At 45.2% G+C, this 20,547-nt stretch overlaps 1 protein-coding gene across 1 annotated transcript in view; it reads right to left on the reverse strand.

Moving 5' to 3' along the window:
- The window catches only part of LHFPL6 (LHFPL tetraspan subfamily member 6), a 138,828-nt gene extending 119,356 nt beyond the window's left edge, over window positions 1–19,472 (reverse strand). The window contains exons 1-2 of the mRNA XM_032099658.1: window positions 19,378–19,472; window positions 16,344–16,903 (exon numbers count right to left, since the gene is read on the reverse strand). Of these exons, the coding sequence (XP_031955549.1) occupies window positions 16,344–16,728 (385 nt within the window). The 5' untranslated portion in view covers window positions 16,729–16,903; window positions 19,378–19,472. The remainder of the gene's footprint in view (window positions 1–16,343; window positions 16,904–19,377) is intronic.
- Between the last annotated feature and the right edge of the window lie 1,075 nt (window positions 19,473–20,547).

A 20,547-nucleotide genomic window follows, 5' to 3' on the forward strand; every position in this document is an offset into this window, starting at 1 on the left:
CACTGTTCAAGATCTCTGAAAACCACACTACCATTCCCTTTGGTTTACAGCAACCCCAGCCTATTTTCAAAGTGGACTTACTTTCCCAGTCTGGAAGCAGCCCCTCTCACCATCTGTTTGCAAGACAGAAGACTCTCCATTGTCCTTGTGTCTTTGGAGGTTAAGAAAAATCTCTGATATTTTAAAGACAGTATAAGTGGTCTGGATTTAAATGGGAACAACCACTAGCATGATGACTAAGGAATGCTTGCTGGATACAGCATAAAGTACTTCAAAGAGTGTCCTGGGAGGAGAGGGGAGAAATGAGAAGAGGAATCAAAGAGATTTCATGCAAGAGACATGAATGGTTTCCAGATGTAAGATCAAATGCAGGTCACTGTGTCAATGGATCAGTACACAGGTCACCATGTACTGAATTCAGAGGTAAGTGGAAGTAGTGGAGGCTGTTATACTCTTGCCAAAATCTAAATTAAGACAATATTCACAACAAGCAAGCAGAAAAATATAAAAAGTTAGGGGGCGGGAAACTAATAAAGTCCAACCCCTTTTCATCCCAAACTTCACCTCCTCCTAGGTCTTCTCTATCTTTGGCTTTATTGTTTGCAGTTGCAGCTGATTCTGTGTAGATCCTCTGTATTATTTACTTTTGCCCTGTTCACTGGGTGTTTTCTTCCAGAACAAAAGTACGGCAAAAGATTTGCAGTTTCAAAACTGATTAAACAATTAGCTCATGCTTCCTCTCCACCTAAAAATGATGGCCAGCTTCACTGTAGACTGATGGGCTACACCATCCTTTGGCTGGGAAACAGAGACACCCATCTACAGACACAGAGTCCATCATATCTTCCTACAGATACCAGGTGCTATTAAAGCAAAACTACTGCTAATCCCTCATTTAGGGAAATAATAAAATAAACAAAAAGCATGATTTCTGAAAAGGCATACTATTTGATCTGATGCTTTTCAAACTGGATCCTAACAGCTTTCACTGAGGCTGAATTAAGGTCTTTTGAAATTTGTAAAGATTATTGCTGACCTATTTAAAACAAAAATAAACAAAACTAATGGGAAAAAAATCATTCTGCTCTCTTATTTTTACTACAAAGAGAGACAGTCACACAGCCTAAAATCACAACCAGGTATAAATTTTGACCATTCTCAAGAGAGCCACTGAGATGAAAGCATTTGCTTGCTGAGCTTCATTGACTGAAAAACACTTGACTGGGTACATTTAAAAATGCTGCTTATCTGAACTGTTTTAAGAGATTAGTTTGTATATTTATTATGTTAATATTTCCCAAGTAAGAAGATTTGCAGTGACTTATTACAGGACATATAACTTTGCAGAGCCCTGAGTCATTTAAGCTGGTACCTTAGTCACTAAATGCCAGCTACACTACTGCACACCACCTCAGTCTGTCCCTGGCAGTAAGCCAGTTTTGCAGATCCTCTTCCAAAATCCAGGTTAGAGTCTGTCTTTCAGCAGGATATTTCTCAGTGGTTTATATTTTCACTGTCACTAGCACGTCAGTAAGACTGCATATCTTTTGAGCTCTGATTAATTTTGCCTTGACACTATTGAAATGCCAAGTATGACTTTAACTCAGGTTCAGAAATGTTAATCAGTTTTGAAATATCCATAGATTGCATATATATCAAGGCCTATAAATACTCAGAGGCATCTGTCAGGATCCACATGGCATTAGCAATCTTGTTTCTCTCCAGGCCCACAGTCAGGTGTTCATCAGTACTGATAACGAAATACATCATCTTGAAACAAAAGGATGTGGCCTTTTATTAGAGTCTTCTAAGATAAAAAATATAAAGACATAACTCTTCTAAGATATACATTAACTTGCATTCTCAAATAATATTTTGATTATTTACTTTTTCAGAGCTGCCACTGGCCACATTGGTAAAAAAATTCTGTCTAAATATTGATGTCCAAAAACAAAAAAAAATTCCCAGAATCACAGAATATTCTGAGTTGGAAGGCACCCACAGGGATCATTGACTCCACCTCTTAAGTGAATGGCCTGTACAGGGATCTAAAATCCTGTGTCTTGGATCTCTGCATAATTAGATCATAAGCATAATGTGATTTCTGTGGTTTAAACCTCTACCATTATGCTAGGTATAAAATTTATAGGAATCTCCAGACTTCAGGATATAAAATACTCATTAATTTTGTGAAAGAGGAAGAAACTTCCCCCAGAGCAATTTTATTGCTGAACAGTCTGCTACACTGTATTAGGTCTGCTACTTACGCTGGAGCATTTCATGCTGGAAACACCAAGATCCTGTACTTCAAGCCCTCATGCTAAGCTAGAGAATAACCTGTATTCTTATATTCAGCTTAGTAGGAAAAAAAAGCTCACAGAAACTATGAGCTATGCCTTCATCCACAAACCAGCCAATCAATGTACTCAGCCAACCTGGAAAAAACAAAAAGAGCTTTCAGTCCATAGCCAGAGGTTCATGCACTGAAAATTGTGCTCTGGAAAGACCATTCCCAGAAGAAAGGGTATGGCCATGTTTTCCAGCCAGATCTAAGTCAGGGCTGATTTCAGTGGCACTGTGACAATTTGCACGGGCTGGGTACCCGGCTCCACGTTCGGAAGTGGCACCTGGAGCACACAGCTCTTGCTGCAGCCGCTGCCCTTCAGAGACACGGTGGATGCTTGGAGTCACTGCTAGAAAGACCCCTCTGCTTTCTTGGCGCAGCTAAGCCTCCTCCTCCTCCTCCTCAAGATGCTCACTGAGATGTAAACTACAGCCAGCCTATCCACCAAAAAGAGGTTGTGCCAGTGTATGCATGGGATTGACCAGTCCCCATCACGTGGGGACTTCCAAGGAAGGGGGGTGCCTTGAGGAAAATTCCCAGCGGATTTCCTCCCACCAGGAACAACAGAGCACAAAGGTCTCTCCTGCAAAGAAGGTGGGGAACTGTCCATAATCTCCAGCTTTCCTGAGGTGTTAAAGAAAAACCTAAATTGTTTCAGGATGCTCAAGACTGTATACGTTTGGAAACTCTGCCTACAAGGGCATGAGGGAGACCTTAGGGTAGAGAACAGAAATACATTCTTTTAGGAAAACTGAAAGGACAAGAACTAACACCTTCTAAAGGGCATAAGGAAAAGTTTCAATTGGAAGTCTCATTCCGAAAATAATTTATGGTCTCTCAAGCTTGGCTGCCGTGGTCTTGGCAGTGAGGCACAGATCTGTCGGTCTCTGAGTTACCTCAGAATGCGGAGCTCACTTTTAAGAACTTTTAAGCTTCACTTTGAATTAATTTTTAATTAGGTACTTTTTAAAATTTTACTGAGAAACCATAACACATTATTTTTGGAAGTTCAGTTTGGCAGAATGAAAAAGGGCTAGCATTGCAGAAGGGCTGGCACTCTGCAAATAAAGACCTTTTAGAGCGCACCCAAAAACCACTTATACTTTGGCAAAACCACTTACAGTTGTACAAATTTGCCCAGTATCCATCTAGAGAATATGTTTCTCTGCATTGAGGAGAAGGTACCAGTAATGAGAACAAGAGATGCCAGGCCTGTGCTGGGGTGCTCATCTTGCCTCACCCCACCTACCAAAGACTGAGCATGCAACACTAAAAGGAAAACAACTGCTTTTGCTCTCTGTGTTCCCATGCTCATACACACAAATACTTTCCTACCAAACCAACCTCCTCATCTGTTTTTGAAAAGAAAACTCACAGACTTCCTAAGCAGTCTGGGTTGCAGGCTTGTCTAACAACCTTGGGCTGTCAATCCAGCAGCAGTCCACTAGGTCTGCTTTAAAAATGAAGCTGTGATTAGCTTGAGGGAAATAAAATTTGCGTCTTACAGCAAGCTCTTAAACTGCACTTTCGACAATCTTCAATGATACAGAAAGGGAAGGAGCTCCTTTTTGCTGTCATTATATGTGAAAAACACTTGCAGGCTGACCTGGCTTCTCATATATTACTTTTCTACAGAGATTTGCAGCAGTGTCTGAATCGTCTTCCCCCACCTGCTCTGCCAAATTCTTATGGTACAAGCACTTCGAAAAAAAAAGCACAATTGCTTGAAATTACACTAGAGTAAAATGTTGATAAAAAGGTGTCACAGAGGGAATGAAAACTAACTGCTGTGAAATTTAATGAAACCCACTGTGTGCCAAGGGCATAGGCAGCCAAATTGAATTTAAAAAGTGCCAAGCAGAGAAGCTTGTAATCAGACTAGCCACTATGTTAGATGAGATAAGCAGAATTACTTTTTTCTATCACTAGATCAAAACAGACTGCAATTCTTATGCATGAGATGAAAAGTTACAGTATTTATCTTCCCGGCTTCCTGTGTTCTCAGCACCGGATCTCCGGCTTAGTGGCATGAAATGGAATTTGCCGTCTCCAGTGTAAGGCTTGTCCCAACCCTCGCACAGTTCTTTCCTGACAGTTTTTATTGCAAATTGTTATGGAAAAGAGGAACAAGCTAATCAGAGTTGTTAATGGCTCAGCATAAACTATCTTCAGCCATGGTGGCCCCTTCCACAGCCTGGGCAGTGAACTGAAGTCAATAGGGGAGAATAGGAAATAGAAGATAATGCCAGCATAGGACAAGGACCCTGTTCAACAGTGCTCACATGGAGAACAGTTGCCAGAGCATCACTCCACTGCAGCCTGTAAAGGAATCATTTTACTCCTTAATTATTATAACAGCATATTTTGAAACTGTGCTAAGAAAAGCCTGATCTCCCAAACAGAACTGCTTGCATTCATATGGGGAGTAATCCCTCAAACTCTGGTTAAGGAGATGGGACAATAATGCTGTGCAGCCCATCTTTGTTGGAAACAGCTTCAGTACATTAATTTCTTCAGCTGCTTAGGGGGTTATCAGTAGTCTTGGCTCTGGGCCACCCAGCGTGGCTCAGGGTCTGCATCTTTGCCTCACTGATGAGTTTCAACACTGCAACCTGCTTGAACTTGCAACCTGGCCCAAATAGCCAGATTCTCCTTTTAATGGTCTGCTAGGAAAGCTGGAATACTTTCTGGAGAAAAAGTTTCTAGCAAGAGAGGAGATTTCCAGTACTGAACAAAGCTCTCCAAAACCAGCCATTGTGTTTCTTATAAAAGGATTTCTCATAAAAATGTCCTGACTTTTATCACGACCTCTTGATTTTGCAGAATGTGCCTGTAATGGTTTCGGGGCTTGTGTTGGCTGTAAAGAGTTTTATGTCAGTATTTAGAGCCATTCATCATGTTTTTACTGCCAGAAAAAGAACTTGAAAACTAACAGAATTCCTTGAAATCTAAAACACTCTATAGCACAGAAGCCTTATGTTTCCTATTTTCCTGTGCATAACCCATACCACATCTGAAATACCCTCTGCAAGTCAGCAGTACCAAAGAATACATCTGTCTGCAGGTATGGCAAATGGACTTTACAAGGAAGTGAAGTTCCTCTCCTCTCACAGCCCTCTCCATTCCCACTTCCCCTGCTTCCCTCCCTCCCTGCCTCTGACTACTCTCTCCTCTGCTCATACCTTTCTGAGGATGCATTTGAAGTAAAGGAGCTTTTAGGGGAATAGAAGTCATCTGAACTTTAGCCCTGAAAGTAATACATTTGTCATTTGTTACTAAGCCAAAATTTAGAGGTCTCCTTTTACTTACTCCTTTACAAAGCACACAAGAAATGAGTCAGCATCAGTTCTTATCATATCAGAAATTAAATAAACCCAAATCTCCCTCAATTTCCCCATCTGACTTTGTTTCAGTTAGGACTTCTTTGGAGCAGCAACTGCCTCTGCCTTTTTCCATATCACAATGGATTTCAAGAGTTTCCTGCATTATAACACCAACAACCATAACAGAAGCAACACGGTACACCTGGGAATGTTTGTACAAATTTGCCAGACAGATTGTACTAATCTCCAAATGACATTCAAAGCTCATAGTCATGTAGCAGCACCTGGGCTGAGTCAGAGCAAAATTTGAAGCAAATTTTCTCTCACACATACGCTCCCGAAGGTCCCTCAACATCAGTCTACCCTGGTTTCTATAAATTCCCCAAACAAAGCACTTTATAGTACATCCTAGTAACCCTTCCCAGTAACTGGCATTCAGCTGTACTGTGCCTGACCTGAATGACTTGTAATGCTCCGAATATCAAGTTTGTCCTCAATTTAAAAAAAAAAAAAAAAAGTATTCATAAATAGGCTTTAATTTAGCTGCAGGCTTAGACAAAAACCTGGACTTGTGAAGAAGTCAGGGAGTGCACTCCGCAGAAGTTGTAAGGCCATTTCTTATACACCACTGTGTTAGCAGGTTTCATATCCTTTCACAGGGTGCTGTATTTCAGAAGCAGCTTCTCTTATTCCAGATTGACCATTCATGCCTTTATCTCAATACTTTCTCCAACTCCACATCCCTTTGCATTTATTAGAAAACTATTCTTCTCAAAATAACAGTACCAATTTATATTACAAAGGCATCTTTATTGGGAAAAAATGCAAGACAACTGGACTGTCAGATTGGAAAAGAAAGGGTCAAATCTTTACGTTACTATAGAATTCATGTAGTGTTTATCAGAATTCTGTATTTTCTGCTTAATACTCTCTGAAGCTCTTTAGATTCTGCTACAAGATAAAATAACAATGAATTCTAATAAGTAATTGTTTAGGTGTTTCTTCATTATAATTTTTCTTCATATTCCTACAAACTACTGCCAAGCTTACATAAAAGTCTGTTAGCCTAGTAAAGAACTGTACCTGCAAATCAATTCAAAGTGGTCAGTCCTCATGAAAGATTGGGGCTTATCAGGCTTATGCAAGAAAATGTGGACTCAGCTGAGGGTGCAGCAGTCCTCTCAACAAAGACTTTTGTTCTAAGGTGTTAGTCCTCATGCAGTTAATATTCCATACCTGGGGAATTAGGTAGAATCTGGCATCCCATTAAAGTCTCTGCCCTGCCACAGAGCAGCAAACTCCTCCAAATCCCTCTAGTCACAATAAGTAGCAACAGTGCTGAGCTCCAGATCCTCCCTTCCCCTGGGTTCCATTAAGGAATACTGCTGTTGATTTCAACAGGTCGGGCTCTAAGGAAGAGCCATTCTGGAGGGGGGAAAAAAGTCTGCCTCTGTTCTCAGATGTACCTGTGACATCAGGGGACTGACAGTGGAACAAACAATGTAAAGGAGATCTAATCAAGCCTGGTGAATCAGCCTTATCACCAGCATTGTCAGGGTGCAGTGACCATGCCCAATTTTTCATGCCTGAGAAGATATAGGACAGCTACTAGAAGGGATCTGTCAAACGCAATATTGCCCCTCTGACCTGTGATGTCTTGTGGTGGCAGTCATCCCAAAAACAAGGACAGGATCCTTTCTTGGTTCTCTGTGACTTAAGGCCATCTTCATATGGTCTGAATGCCACTTAGGACCTCGCACTTGTGCAATATAAAAAGCTTAACATCACTGAAGTCAACAAAGGTGTTCCACAGAACCAAAGGAAATCCTTGAGTGGGAAGCCAGCCCACATGATGGCCACCGCAAGGCAAGTGGCCGTGGTTGGAGTTTCGGGCGTACGAATACATCCTGTGTTTGTTAGTTACACCACACTCCTTCCGAACTGCTCACTGCATGGAGTCCATACACTGGCTGCTCTCAAGTTCTATGCCTCACTTCTTTGAAATGATGGAATTTGAAAACTGTCTTATTTTACTTTGTGAAGCCAAAGTTAAAGTCCTAAGATAGTAGAAATGTATATTGGAGAAGTAAAAGGATGTGAGCAAGGAAAGAAAAATGTAGGTTGAATACTGTGAAAGAAAAATTCCATGTGGAATGCATAGTAAGCTGAGTTTCCTAAGAGAAATGAGGAAAAAATAGAAATTACATTGACATTTAACACCAGACTGGACGAAATCCTGGAAAATACACCACTGGGAACATTTCTGTCCTGTCAGTAGGGCATATGACTTCACTCACACTGGAAAATATTGAAACATTTTGATGCCTGAATGAAGTTCCCAGCAATATTCAAATATCTATTGAAATATCTCAGGAAGCAAAACAAGCCAGATCTTTCAATGCAGAAACAAAATGACTAACTCCAACCCAGGTTCTGCTCTAATCAACACAAATGCAAAGGATCTGAAATGAAGTAACTCTGAATTTCCTCTGACTCCACACCAGCAAAATAGATTATTTGGTCCCCTGCCTCACGTTTTCTAAAGTTTCATTAGGTTATGCAAGCAAAACCTTTTGAAATTAAAAGTGTCACAGAAGTGCTGAGCAGCATCGTTTCTTTCTGATAAAAGAAGGGATAAAAAAGCAGGAAGACTGAACTTCATTCTACAGATAAATAAAACAGCACTCCGGGACTTCTTTAGATCAAAAATTCTGTTCTTAATGCAAAATTCTGCTTAAATGCAGCACAGCTGCAGCAATATTCAAAACATTGCTTTTATATTCAACATCAATAGGATGACAAGAGAAGCAAAGAGATTCTTCCCAATATTTTAGCAACATCTTTTTTTTATATAATACATCAGCATTTCCATTTTAAATGTGCTTCCAAAGCACCTAAAATCTTACTTGCAGAATTTGCTCCAGGCTGAAACTCTGCATGGGGCTTTTTTTTCCACTGTATTTAGTCAAAATTTATATTAGGATTAAATATAATTTTTTTAAAAAATGAATATGTATTCAAAACAATTCAGTATAAACAATTTAATTCACTGGGGTAGCTCTTCAAGAATAAAGTCATCATCAGAACCACACCCATTTAGACTAATGTCAAATCCAATAATCCTAGAATAGAAATAGTGATGTAATTTGTACTAAGTGTCACTGACTTCAAAGGACGCACAAAAATTTGCAGCCTGTAAGCACCCTGATGCTTTTTTTAGGAAGATTTTGAAACACCAGAAGAGTTATCAGAAGTGGTTGAGAACAGAATTAAAAAGCTAAGACAGCTAAGTATGAGGGCTACTCTCCACATCATTTGTCTTCTTCAAGTTACATCTCCTCTGTTTCAGCAGCATTACAACCCCTGGCTTGCTCTGCACTGTTGTGACCTTGCTGGCAGGGTCCTCAGAGCGACTGATTCTGCACCTTAGGAGCAGTAATGTTTATCACTGATCCTTCCTTGCTAACCTGTTTCGTGAAAATTGTTGGTGCCAGCTTAAATAGCAAATTTTGCTAACCAAGTCTCCTTCAGTGGGACTCTAAGCAAACTCCCACAAAAAGCTGTGCTGTTAGATCTGTCAGGGCAGCAGCCTTTAGCAAGGCTGCAGTGGGAACTTCTGTGACCAAGGTGAAGGCAACCATACAAAACAGTATCACATCTTGAAAATATACAGAATGTAAGTCCGCACCTTTCTTTACCTCTTACAGGTAAGTACCTGCTGTCTTGGATTCCCTATCAGTCAGACCTGATGGCCCACGCATCGAGGAAAGATTCAAGTAATACAGTCTGTATCTAATTAAGAGAGCAGGAATCTAAGTAATGTCCTTTTATTAACCGATAGAGGACGTATATTGCATTGGTTCTTATATTGCATTCAGGCTTCAATCCTGAATTTGTCTTATATTTTAACTCCTATCTGAATACAGGAGAGAGAGAGAGCTGGCTTATCTTCAATAAAACATATGCTACAGAATCTTTAAGATAATTTCACTGTCTGAATTCCCTTGTCCTGAACATCTTCCCAAACAGTAACACTTCCCTGCCTTACTTATTCTGGACTCCAAATCTAAATCCAAGAATTTGACTCTAGGCTGTGCCACAGTATGTGAAGCTACCTTGTAGTGCTGGGAAGCAAAGACTTAGCATAGGCACAAGCAGTCAGAGGATTCAGTTTAGCAAGTCGAAGTCTAGCTGAAAGGGATGAAGCTGCAAAACTATACAGTGCATTTAATCCTTTGGTGGGTGGCTAGAGAAAACTGGAGAAAGAACTAGTGTGAAACACACCAGCTAAGAAGCAGCTTCTATACAGGTTGTTCTGGTAAAGAAACCACAACAAAGCGCAGCTTACATGGATTAAAAGCCACCTAAGTGTTGGATCTTAAAAGAAAAAAAAAGACAAAATATTCCTTGAGAAAACATAATTTTGCAATGATATATTCTTGGTGCTACATTTTTAACATTTGCATTAATGATCTGGAAGAAAAGCAGTCAGAGTAATTCACCACTGGAACAACTTGTGGAGATCAGGCTTTTCTCAAACTTAATTAAATACCATCTAGAAGGTTTTTTTTTCTCAGAAATACACTCTAGTTCAAACTGAAATTACATGAAGGCTGTCCTATGACCCATCCTACAGCAGACCTCAGACTAAGTAGTCACAGTGTTCTCTGCTGACTTTATTATTGCTGAATCAATGAGCCTATGACATGACACACAGTCACTCACTAGCAAAATTTAAGTGTTGCTTTTCTTGTTTGCTCTTGTTCTGTTACCTTGGGGAGGCTTCTGGTCCTTTCTTTTGCCTCTCCTGCAATGTCTAAATGTGCACACAGATGCTGGATTGGTACCCAGCCTGCAGCTTGTCTTTGTCTAGGATGAGGATTGCCCTGTCACATGTTTACAGGACCACAGCAAAGTCCCTGAAGTTTTGCATTCGACAAGAGGAAGGTGTGACTAAACAGCCCTGAACACCTAACTTGCAGGTGAAGAAGAGGCCTTGATGTTGGACAGAAGCAACATCAAGCCCCTCCCTTGCCTCTCCCCAGAAGTTAGCCTTTCAAAAAATATTTTTAGGCTGAAGAGGATGGAAGAACTAAAATGTCATTTTTGCATTTTTTTTAATGTCTGTTTTTTTTCAGGTACAAATTACAGGCAGAGATGGCAAGAATATGTACAGATGGGGGAAAGGATGAAATTGCTTGGGAGAACCACAAAAGAGTCTGGGATCACTGTTTTCTTGACAGAAGTCTCTTGACCATCTCAGATCTTCGCTGTTCCCGCAAGGCTTTTCTCAGTTACATTTTCTCCCTATAGGCAGAAAATTATGCTGATCTTAGTCTTCCAGGCAGAAAGAAGAAAGCCTCGCTTCAGCTGTCAGATGAAATAATGGTTACTGGTCAGCGCCTTTTCCTCCAGCTGCACAAAAACCTTTCCCAGAAGTTTCTAGTTCCTGTAGTCAACTGGAACTACTCTTCGCAAAGCCCCTTTCTTAGCCAGCCTCAGAATCAAGACTGTTTTGCTCCCCTTGAACCCCACAGCTGTCTTTAACTGCCAGCCGTGTTTCTTGAAGCACAACTTCATTTCAGTGACTCCATCTCTCCAAAGAGCCTCTTCTTACATTTTTAACTGTCTCCCCAAGCAAATCCTTTGAGGGAGAGCTTCTCTACATGACCCCACAAGGCCACAACTTAGCATTCCTTCCTCCTCTGTCCCTTACATTTTAGTATCATCTCACCTGCAAAGTCATATTCGTCCATTAATATGCAAACAACTTGCAGATTATGTTTAGATCTGTCTCTTTAAAATATTTATCCCAAAATTGCAAAGGCTTTCTCTGAGATTTCATCACAGACAATGCAGGACCAGAACATCACCCCACACTCGACATTCTCCTCATCTTGAGGGATCAGTCCTTATTTTTCTGCCCTCTGCACCCAGCAAATGTTTGCCCTGAGCACCTTATGAGTGATGGAAACTATTATGGCCTCTACTGGCACAGAACACTTGGAGAAGGATTCTCCAGCAACTTCATATAGTACTGAGAGCATTTTTCATAAGGCCACATTTTACTTTCTGAGACAAAATCAGAAGTTGTTAGGAACTGTGTCCCCTTTTTCTCGAATAACCAAATGCTCCTTTCATCACCCCCTGTTTCAAGAGCTCTCCAGATTTTCTAACCAGCAATTCAAGGACCATAGTTTTGGGAGTTTCAGCTCTTCCACATAAGGGAAACAAGACAGAGAAATAAGGAGAGGAAGAGTAGACGCCACTGAAAACTTTGCTCATTTAACAAAGGGAGTAGCAAAACTCGTGCTTCGTTAGAGTGCAATCAATGAATGCTAAAGATGACAGTAAATGTGCCAGTTACTGACAGCCACATGGCTACCACAGTCATGGAAAGGGTTCACTTCTCACATGGCACTCAGAATCAGGGCCATAGTGACAGGTTCAGAGAGGTGTCTCAGCCAGCAGACTGGTTCATGCTCTGTTCCCTCGGATCTGTACTCTGAGCTTCGTTTAGCTGTTCTACGCAGCAAAAGGGAGTTCTGAGCTAGTGAAGATTTCATTCCTGCATGCTGACCATTTTAATGAAAAGCTTCACCTTGCCAGCGTAATGCTCTTTAAATTGGCCATCCTTGCAGTACTTGTGCCTTTTGATCCACTGCCTCTCATAAAACTGGCTAACCTTTAAGTTCATTATGTTCTTAAAAATATTGCTATGTTCTTAAAATCATTGCTCTGGATTTAGAGAGTGAAACTATTCACCAAATTAGTATGTCATATCCGAGCTACCTACCTGCAAATTTCTTGTTTCTCCATTTAAGTGGAATTGACTTGCCACGGCACAATGAAAAGGAGATCAATAATTACAGACTCCAATTTGCCAAAGATTTGTTAAACTTCACTCCTTGCTGTCATATCCTCTATAATTATGGTCGAAGACTGTATCCATCTACATGACTGTGCCCTCAAGAGGTTACAGATAGCATAACTTTCACCTCCATTGTCATTTCTTCGAAGCAGTCCAAGAGAGATGTCCAGGAGGCATGTTCTGAGAGACCATAGCATCAGTTTGCCAGCTGTGGACTGCAGACCACTGATGTCCACTGCAGAAAAGCCTGGCCTTGGGAGGTTGGATACTTCTTGTCACCCACCACCAAATTGCCTTAGAAAAAGCTAAAAGCATTTGTTTTTCATGCATGCAATTGCTGTAATGGTTACAGAGCTGCCACGTGATCATGTATGGGAAAGGAAGCGGCTCCCACAGTTGTGAAAATGAGGAAAAGTCTATGATGCAATCTTTCTAGTAGGAACAAAAACTCCACATGTTTCATCCCAGAGTCATCTTAAAATACATGTATGCTCTGTAGCCAGGATCATCTGAAATCGCAAATACAGACTAAGTACATAGGATCAAGCAATATCCAAAGAGCCCTTCTGACTCTGCCTAGATCTGCAATTTCTTGCAGGTTCTGCCATTCCATTTTCATCAGAAGAGCAGATTTATGGTATAAGCACTCATGAATAATTCACTCCCTTGAGCTGCCACATGCAACTTGGGGAAATCCCAGCTATAAAACCTTGGCACCATTTAGCTAGCACAAGCTGCACTACTTTTTTACAGGTGTTATTCCACTGACCTACTTGGAGTTATTCCTCCTTCACAATGCTAGAAGAAAAGGATCAGGCTGTTTGCTTACCAGCTCTGGTAAGCAAACCTCTCTGCCCCCTCTTCATAGCAGCAAAAATGCTTCTAGTGTTGGAGTAAGTTTTAGCAACCTTAGTGCTTTGGCTCACCATAGCTTCAGTGGCTTGTACATCTACCCTGCTCTTGGGCCTCCTGTAATAATCCATTCTCCATTGGCTCACTTCCTCCTCAAGTCTGTGTTTTTTAAATCATGTGGAGAAACTTACTTGGATCCTAAACAAAAGGAACACAAGTAAAGACATAAACTAGCTACACTGAACCTGTCTTTATGCTGGTTTCTAACTTCAAGAGAAATGTGGTTTATTCCAACACTTATCCTCTGTCACTGGAGCAAGAGCCCCAGAAGGGTATGGGTGTAGATGCCTCAGACAAAAAGAAAGTGAAACCGTTTAGCCACCTCCCTGTCCTAACGAAGAGGATGAATTAATAGCATCACTCAGTGGCTGCTTATTTTCCTAGGCTTTTCCTTCATACAAAGCTAGCTGGGAGTTCTTCTCCCCAGTTAAAAAAAAAAAATTATAAGCGTTTTATTTGATAAGATCTCTAAGTGGAGACCAACTAAATGACAATGAGTGCACTGCCACCAAACCATATTCAAAGCCCACATCATGATAGACTGCTAAACCTACAACTGCAATACAGGGAACAAAGAGCTGGCATTCCCTGTTTGTAAATAAGGTGAACAGCTCACGGCTATCTTGACATAAAACAACATAGTAATTATAGTGCCTAAGTTAGACATCTAAGTAAATGTAGTCATGTCATTTGAACAATTAACCTACACTGATTTATAGCAGCTAAGGATCTGATGAGGGATGTAAGAAACTCCTCTTTACCCTAATATGTCCCTTCAGTTTATCCAAATTACTGGCTTTCACCGCCTGGCCTCTCCCTTGTGCCCCCCCAGTTAGGTTTTAAGCAGGTTAAGAAATTATGGTTCTCACTTTGGTCTTCTCTTACACACTTCCAGCAGTGCTGAATGAAATGCGAGACAACCATAAAAGCCAGTAGAGGGGAAAATTAGGCATGCTGTGTAACTAATGTCTGAACTGTAAGCAAAGTTGTGGGCAATTTTCATTTCATATCACAGGTTCACATTTCTTTGAATTGTCACCTACTGAGAACAAGCACTACCTGCTCATGCCCTTTCAGGCAGGATGGGATGCTGTCTGATCAGCTTGGACAAGCTTCAGGGGTTGCCATGGTGTGCTCTCAAGGAACCTCTCACCTCCTTCCCAGGAGCCACCATCCTGCCTCAGAGAAGGGAGCACACCTTCAGCCCACACCAGTGTCATGGGGGAGCGGGGTTCCTCCTGCATCACTCGGCCATCTGCCTGCTGCTGGGGCTGCCGTGTTTGCTGGGATGGCTGTAAGCAAACAGCTGGAAGCTCCCCTGCTGGCCCTGTTCCACAGGCACACGGGAGAGCATGGTCACGAGAAAGGGGCCAAACACAAATTAAAACCAGATGAGCCGAGACAGCAGTTGGAAAGAGGGGGTGGTTAAAGCCTGTGATGGCTCTAAGAGAAAAAAGTCAGACAAAGCGGGCTTGCAGATTGTCACCAAACTGAAAACCTCCTCCACCCCCGACTGCCTGGCTGGAACTGTATAATGGAGCAGGTTTCAAGAAACCGCAGCTCCCAGAAGAGTTAACTCTCCAGCAGCTGCTGCACTTTCAAATTGTCAGACAGATTAAACACAGGAATGCCTGTGGGCCACAAAACTGAGGGAAGGGTGAAGTGATGGGTCAGCTTGCTCTAAAGTGCAAAAACTACTCAAAAATTTGGAGAGAGGACTCCCTCTGGCCAGGGGGGAGTTACACTGGTATCGTCTGGCTGGAGGCTTGGCACAGGGCCCTTTCCCTGCCTCAGCTGTCCACACCAAGCTGGACAGTTAGCGGAGTTTTTGTCTTGTGCTTCCTTAGAAGCTGCAGACATGGCATGTAACCAGACTGCCCTTGCAGGGCAAGCATGTGTTTGGAGGGGAGAGAAGTGAGGCTTCCACTACAGTCCACTCCTCTGGGGCATGAGCCAGGGTGCCTGGCTGGAATCAGACACTGCAGGGCACCCAGAAAGCTGGCACCTGCACTGCCTCAGCATCCAAAGCTCAGAGAAACATGTTACCTTATGGGGGCAAGTGAGTGCGAGCAGTGGAGCGCTTGAATAAGGCAAAAGTGAGTGCCACTGATCCGCATGTCACCGATAACAAGAGGGTGGTGATTTACTGGGAAAACTGCCCTGCAAAAAGCACGCTTGTGGATCCTATTTATTGTCTCATACCCTTCAAATACTCTTACAGTTACAGAGATGCCACACAATTACAAGTTAGAAAAAGGAACTGAGGTAATTCTCCCACACACTGTCTAGCCCATGGAGCCAACAAACCTGTGGCACCATCAGCGGGCAGCGTGGGTCAGCCAGCCCAGCAGGGCTCCTCCCAGGAGATGGTAGGCCACCTCCATCAGGGATAAACAATTCACAATTCAAACCTGGGCCAAAAGCTTGTTGCCAGATCCGTGCAGCGGCAGACAGCAGAGCTGGAGGGAGCTTTGCCAGTATTAGGGGTAGGAAGGAGAAAGAGAGGTTGTTCCCATATAACACAGCCTCTCCTCTGCCAAACCACAATGCTCCATGTGGATCTGTAGCCCACATGCTTCTCCAGGTACGTCCAACTCAGCTCACAAAACTGCTGTGAAGATGCTGGCCCACAGAAGTTGACTTGCCACGCTGCTCTCAAAGGTCACATAATGACCAGACAGGGGCTTGAGCACAAGAGAGCACAGGCCACTGTGTCTTTGGGCCACTTTCAGGCAGCCACACAACCAGATCAGTCATTGAGGGAGCCAAGTGGTCTCCCTCTCTAGGAGAAAGTCTGAATCACCCCTTCCTCTTCCCAAAGCACCAGGGGAGTCTCCACACGTGCAAACAAATAGCCTGGACACCCCCATCCCCTCATCGCAAGAGCACTTACCCCCCAGGAACTGGATGCCTCCTGCCACCCTGCCCACGGTCCTGGAGATGAGCTCGGACACACAGCAGCCCATGAGCGCTGTCAGGGCCACCAAGAGAAGCAGCCCGCAGCCCAGGCCCGTCACCACCGTGCAGATCCTCCACTCGGCGCTCGGGATGGCCTGGAAGGAGGCATAGCGGCCACACTGCTCCACCATCACCGTCATCTGGCGGCTCTCATCCCGAATCGGGTAGGAACACCTCCGGAAAGTGCCGAAGGAAACAGACTTCTCCAGCTGAGACCCCAAGAGCCAGTAGGGCATGAAGAAGCCAACACAGGAGGCAGCAGCACAGAGGAAGGAGAGGAAGGCCCAGACGACGCCGGCACAGGTGAGGCTGGAGGCCATCTTTGTATCTGCTCCAAGACCCCTCACAATAGGAAGACACAAAAGTAACTGGGTATTTTAGAGCAGTTTTATGGATAATCCGGAATCTTTCAGCCTTGACAAATCCTCACACTCGGAGAAGCTTGGATCCTAACAGCCAGGGGAATATTTCCTCCCATCATGAAGTCAAAGGTCCCTAATTAAATGACAAAACACAAAAAAGGAGAAAAATACAAGTTCAGTAACACTGACATTAGAAAAAAATATTTGTCTGCCAGAGTGTTTTTCCTTCCTAGGGGACTTCTGAAGTAGACATGCCACTTTTCTGTCCCACCCTTGCAAGAAGACCCTACAATCATTCTCAGTGACACCAGCTTCTGTGGTCAGTGTGATGGTGGTGACAGGCAGCCCAGCTGGCACAGGCTGCTGTGCACATCCAGGAACACTCTGCAGCCACCTTCAGGGGCTCCCTGTGTACTTGCCTCACTCTTCTCCACTGTACATCCTGATCTTTCCAGTACCTATAGAAAAAATAGATGAGGTCTTGCTTATTCTTAGTTAGCTAGACCTTCCTCCTGCAATACCTGGATAATGTACTTCACTTTATAGATGGTCCTGCCGCTTCAGTGCAAGACCACTCACAGTGCCTAAGGTATTTCAAGATCAGACTCTTGTGACAGAAGTAAAATTTATTAGCACAACCCCAAAAGAAGTGTTATAAGACGACATTTTTTCCAGCACTCCAAGTTGTTTGGCATCTCTGTGCAAAAGTAGCCTTTTATCACTTGATGTCCCAAAGTGCCAGAAACCTGAACTCCAGGTGGGCTTCTGGTAAGTGAAGACATTGCCACATCTTTTGGATTCACCCCTACACAACTCCAAGAAGCACACAATTAAAACACAGAGGTCTCTCTTCATATTCCTGCTTGCATTCAGCCCAGCTCTTCTTTGCCTCTTCCCAGCTCAAACCCAGGAGCCATAACCCTTTTGCATCCTTCTCAGACAACTCCCAGCCTTTAAGCTCAGTATCAGTGCGGCCAAGTGCATTTGACTGTCACAGAAACCTACATGCCATTCCCAGAGGCTGGGGGTGTATTTCTTGTTAAATTCATGCTGGATCATTATTCTAACTGCATTTGTAAATTTATGATCTTTTCTCACCGTTGCTGCCAAATTAATTCTGATAGCTATTTACAAGGGCTTTTTCTTCTAAGCATGATTAGACGCCAGTCAGTGAATCCAATTCATGAAAAGGCAATAAAATGAATACTACTTCAGCACAAGGAGGGAATGTAGAGAAAGTTTGTCAGTGAAATTAGCCATGTGCACTACACAAAAGTTTGTTTACTTTTAAAACACTAAGAAGAAGAAATCTCTTCTGTAATATTAAAAAGGCCTCTGCTGCTACTGAAGAAGAGTACACCTATCCACCCATAGCCTATCCACAGAAATGCCTTTCAACCTGCAAAACGCCAAACCCCTGGGGACAAAAACTTGCCAGAGAGGCATGGGGGGGCCACCATTCCTCCAGAAGCATCATCTAGAGAAGGATCTGTCTGTGTCTTGGCGTGGCAACAAAAGTCTAAGCCAAAGTGGGTCACGGCACGTAGGAGAGTTCATTCCCTGAATCCCGGGAGGAGGTACGGCTGCAAATAGGGGACAACATGGAGGGTCGCAGGGGTAAGACCCTGCAAATCCTCCGGCTCCAGCGAGGCAGCAGCTTTGGCTCACCGGAGCCTGCCAGCTCACAGCCTGGGCGCTCTCCCGGGAGGCGGACTCGCCCCTCCGGCCCCGAAACCCCGCTCCCCGCCCTCCAGGGGTAGGAGGGGGCGGCGGAGAGATACGGGTTCCCCCGAGGGAAGGCGGCGGCCGGGAACCAAAACTCGCCGGGGTGATGCCTGGAAAAAACTGCGGGCGAGCGGGCGCAGTGCCCACAGAGCCGGCAGGGTGGGGGGGTGCCGGGCGGGGCAGGCTCGGGGGCAGGAGAGCCGGGAGGGGCAGGGGATCCGGGACGGGCAGGAGACGCGGGAGGCGAAGGGGTGGTGAGGACAAGGGGTCCGAGAGGAGCAGAGTGGGAGGGAAAGGAGAATGCGGGCGGGGACGGGCTGGAAAGGCAGAGGTGCCGAGAGTGCGGGGAATCCGGGTGGCCAAGAGGATTGAGAGCCGGGAAACAGCGGGGACGGGAAGGGAGAGCGGTCCGGGGTGACAGGGAGATACGGGAAGGACGGGGGCCCGGGAGAGGAAGGATTTAGGAAGGCAAGAAAATGAAAGGGCTGGGAATCCGAGCAGGGAAAGGAGTCTACAGAGTCCGGTGCAACGGGCAAGGGATGCGGCCAGCTGGGTGTCGGAGCGGGGAAAAGGAACGCAGGAGGGAAAGAGGGTCCGGGGATGCAGGGGATGTGGCCGTGCGGGGTGGGGAGGGGTCGGGGAGGGAAGAGACGTTCTGAAGGCTCGTGGATCCGGAGTCATGCAGGGGATGCAACGTACCGGGAGCGAGGGAGGGCAGGGGTTCGAGAAGGGAAGGGGGTACAGGGGATCCGTAAGGGGCAGCGGATTCAGCCGCGCAGGGAGTGCGGGAGAGGCGGTGTCTGGAAGGAGCAGGAGTGGCGAGGGGTCTAGGAGTGCCAGGATGGGGACAGGCGCGGTGCCGGGGAGCGAAGGGCTACTTACGGACACGCCGGGCGTGTAGGCTGCCCGCCGCGGCTGCCGGGAGCACATGGGCGCGGGGCCGGCGGGCGGCGGCCGCCCCAAGCGACTCTACCCGCGGTCCCGGCGCGGAGGCGACGCGGGAGCTCCGAGGCGGGCGGGACCGCGACCGGGACCCTCCCCAGCCCGGCCCGTCCTTTCCTCCGCACGTTCCTGTCTCCCCCCGTTTGATTCCTCGGGAGGCAGCGCACTCCGCCGCCTCTCCTCCCCCTTCCCCGCCACCGCCTCCCCGGGCGGGACCCGCCGCGGTCGGCGCAGTTGCGGGGCCGCGGACGGGGCCGGGGCGAGGGGCCGGGCGGCGGCGGGGGAGCGGCGAACGGGAGAACGGGGGCGCGTCCCCGAGCCCTCACGGGGCGGGGCGGTGGTCCCGGCCCCGCGGGGTCGCAGTGGGGGTGGGTCCCGGCTTCCCGAGGCCGCCCTGGATTGGGACGGGGGGGTTCGGGTCCCGGGGCCGGAGCGGTGGGTGCCGGGGCGGACTGATGCGGGGCCGGGTTGGTACGGGGGTGGCGGGGAGCGCTGCGGCGTCGCCGGGCTCGGCGGCTTAGTGCGGGGTGCGCGGGGCGGTGAAGACGGGGACGGAGAGGAGGAAAGAGCAGGAGAGGAGAGGGGGGGAAAGCCGGCGAAGAAGGAGTGTTTGAAGGAAAGGGGGAAGGCTGCAGTCCTTACATGGGAAAATATGGACTAATCTGATGGTGTGCGTGTGATAAGAACTGTGTCTGTCTCTGCATGCGAGCTGCTGATCCAGCATTTTGATCGCAACAGTTCCCGAGTTGGTCTACAGCGAGAGTAAATGGGATCACAGTACCAAGCAGCTCATCCCGGATGGGTTAGGTCAAGCGGAGAGACAGGAGCTTCAGCCCTTTCCCAGAGTGACTTAAGAGGGAAAGTTTTGAGGAGGGGTTGCCTTCTGCACACAGAGCCTCTGGGAGAAAAAGACATTTCCTATTCTGGTTTTTCCTCTACGCCCAAAAACATGAATATATTTCTCAGATATAAGACAATTTTATGACAAGTTTAAATTATGTCAGCACCAGACATGCAAAATCTCTTCGGTAATGTTTCTTTTACAGTTCTGGCGTGTGATTTAAACACCATTCATTAATATTATTAATGCTAAATGGAAGTGAGGTTTAT

The sequence above is a fragment of the Corvus moneduloides genome, chromosome 2 (assembly GCF_009650955.1).
Source record: "Corvus moneduloides isolate bCorMon1 chromosome 2, bCorMon1.pri, whole genome shotgun sequence".
NCBI lineage: Eukaryota > Metazoa > Chordata > Aves > Passeriformes > Corvidae > Corvus > Corvus moneduloides.